The sequence below is a fragment of the Muscardinus avellanarius genome (genome assembly GCF_963383645.1).
Source record: "Muscardinus avellanarius genome assembly, chromosome: 6".
Taxonomy (NCBI): Eukaryota; Metazoa; Chordata; class Mammalia; order Rodentia; family Gliridae; genus Muscardinus; species Muscardinus avellanarius.
In genome coordinates, this window is record NC_137791.1 from 76,170,940 (window position 1) to 76,173,296 (window position 2,357).

The following is a 2,357-nucleotide window of genomic DNA, read 5'->3' on the forward strand; positions in this document are numbered from 1 at the left end:
ACAGTACTACACTGTTTCAATTATTGTAGCTTTATATAGTTTGAAATCAGAAAATATACATCTTCTAGCTTTGTTCTTCTTTGAGATTGTTTTGGGTATCTAGAGTCCATATTCCATATCAGGGTAGATTTTTTCTGAAAAATAAATAAATGTATGATAGCTTCACCTAAAAAAAAAGAAAAGAAAAAAAATATTCTCTGGTAAGAAAGAAAGCAAAAAGAAATATTGAACTGTTATCTTTTAATCATCAAAAGCTTGGTATCAGACAAATGAAACTGTTTTGTGAGATTATCATCATTAATATTGGATAAATTGCTATAAAACTAGATGTCAACCACTAAGCCAAACATGGGAAGGAGGGATGGGGAGGGAACGGAGTGGGGATCGGGTAGGGGCTAACTGGGCGATATGTGCATGTATGTTCCCCTTCCCCCTTCCTCTCCCCCTTTCCCTTTGTGTATGTGTCAGAAACTAGGTAGTGTAGGGTGAGCAATTGAGGGCACTGAGAGTGGGCTACATAGAGCTGGTTTTTTTGTGCTTCATCATAAAAACGTCCTGCTGGCTAGACTACTTGAGACACTTTTGATAAGAAAATCTCAAAGGAGGTCCAGCTAGTAGCCTTGAGAAATTTGGAAAACAGGACCACAGAGGTTATGCTCTGGGATCCTGGCCATGAGGTTGGATACCTCACCTTGCTGAAAAGAGACACTGGACCTAAATGGCGCAGCATGACTTTGTTCCTGCTTGGCTAAATTTCTCAACACCACAGTCAGCTAAGTCACCTATGGCCACCTTTGAAAAACACGAAGAGCACCTCCCCCGAGGAGAGAGTAGATTTGGAGTAAGCTGCCGTCGACACAATTCTTCTGATGGCTTTTTTAACAATGGGCCCTTACGAACTACAGGAGATTCCTGTCAGCAGCCCTCCTTGTTCCGCCATGATTCTATGGATTCTGGTGTCTCTAAGGGACTGTATGCTGGAATCACAGGGAACCTGTCTGGTTGGCACAGCTCTTCCCGAGGGCATGAGGGCATGAGCCAGCATAGTGGAGGTGGCCCAGGGAACCATCGACACTGGAATGGCAGCTTTTACTCCCGGAAAGGCTGTGCCTTTCAGGAAAAGCCTCCTATAGAGATTAGGGAAGAAAAGAAAGAAGAAAAGGTGGAAAAGTTGCAGTTTGAAGAGGAAGACTTTCCTTCTTTGAATCCAGAAGCTGGCAAACAGAATCAGCCATGCAGACCTATTGGGACCCCTTCTGGAGTGTGGGAAAACCCACCTAGTGCCAAGCAACCCTCCAAGATGCTAGTTATCAAAAAAGTCTCCAAAGAGGATCCTGCTGCTGCCTTCTCTGCTGCATTCACCTCACCAGGGTCTAGCCATGCAAATGGGAACAAATCATCAACCATGGTTCCCAGTGTCTACAAGAACCTGGTTCCTAAGCCTGCACCACCTCCTTCCAAGCCCAACGCATGGAAAGCTAACAGAATGGAACATAAGTCAGGATCTCTTTCTTCTAGCCGAGAGTCTGCATTTACCAATCCAGTCTCTGTTACCAAACCAGTGGTACTGACTGGTAGTGCAGTTCTGAACTCTCCCAAAGAGAGTCCCTCCAGTGCTACCCCTCCAATTGAGATAAGCTCATCTCGTCTGACCAAGTTGACAAAACGAACTACCGACAGGAAGAGTGAGTTCCTGAAAACACTGAAGGATGACCGGAATGGAGACTTCTTAGAGAACAGAGACTGTGACAGGCTGGAGGATTTGGAGGGCAACAGCACACCTGAACCAAAGGAAAATGGGGAGGAAGGCTGTCTTCAGAATGGCCTTTCTCTTCCTGTCATAGAAGAAGGCAGAGTCCTCTCACACTCTCTGGAAGCAGAGCACAGGTTATTGAAAGCAATGGGATGGCTGGAATATCCAGAAAATGATGAGAACTGCCTTCCTCTCACAGAGGATGAGCTCAAAGAGTTCCGCATGAAGACAGAGCAGCTGAGAAGAAATGGCTTTGGAAAGAATGGCTTCTTGCAGAGCCGCGGTTCCAGCCTGTTCTCCCCTTGGAGAAGCACTTGTAAAGCAGAGTTTGAGGACTCAGACACAAACAAAGAAACAACACACAGAAACAAGTAGCAGTGAAACATCAGATGATGATGCCTGGAAGTAGGCATAACTGCTCACAGTTACTAATCTGACCCAGTGAACTCGTTTGTGTGTTTAGGGAATATACAAAAGAAATCATTCTTTTCCTTTCCTTATGTTACTGAATACTTCCTGCACAAGGGAAATAATCGTATCCCAAAGAGAGCAATTGGCTTGTTATAGCTTTTGTTGTTGTTCTTCCCTGTCATCTGCTTAGTAG

General features: G+C 44.7%; 1 protein-coding gene across 1 annotated transcript; it reads left to right on the top strand.

Moving 5' to 3' along the window:
- Positions 1 to 718: 718 nt before the first annotated feature.
- Positions 719 to 2,128, top strand: LOC308264250 (vasculin-like protein 1; the record flags this gene model as incomplete). Its single annotated transcript, XM_080697385.1, has 1 exon — positions 719 to 2,128. The coding sequence occupies one exon, from the start codon at positions 719 to 721 to the stop codon at positions 2,126 to 2,128; it is 1,410 nt and encodes a 469-aa protein (XP_080553511.1).
- Between the last annotated feature and the right edge of the window lie 229 nt (positions 2,129 to 2,357).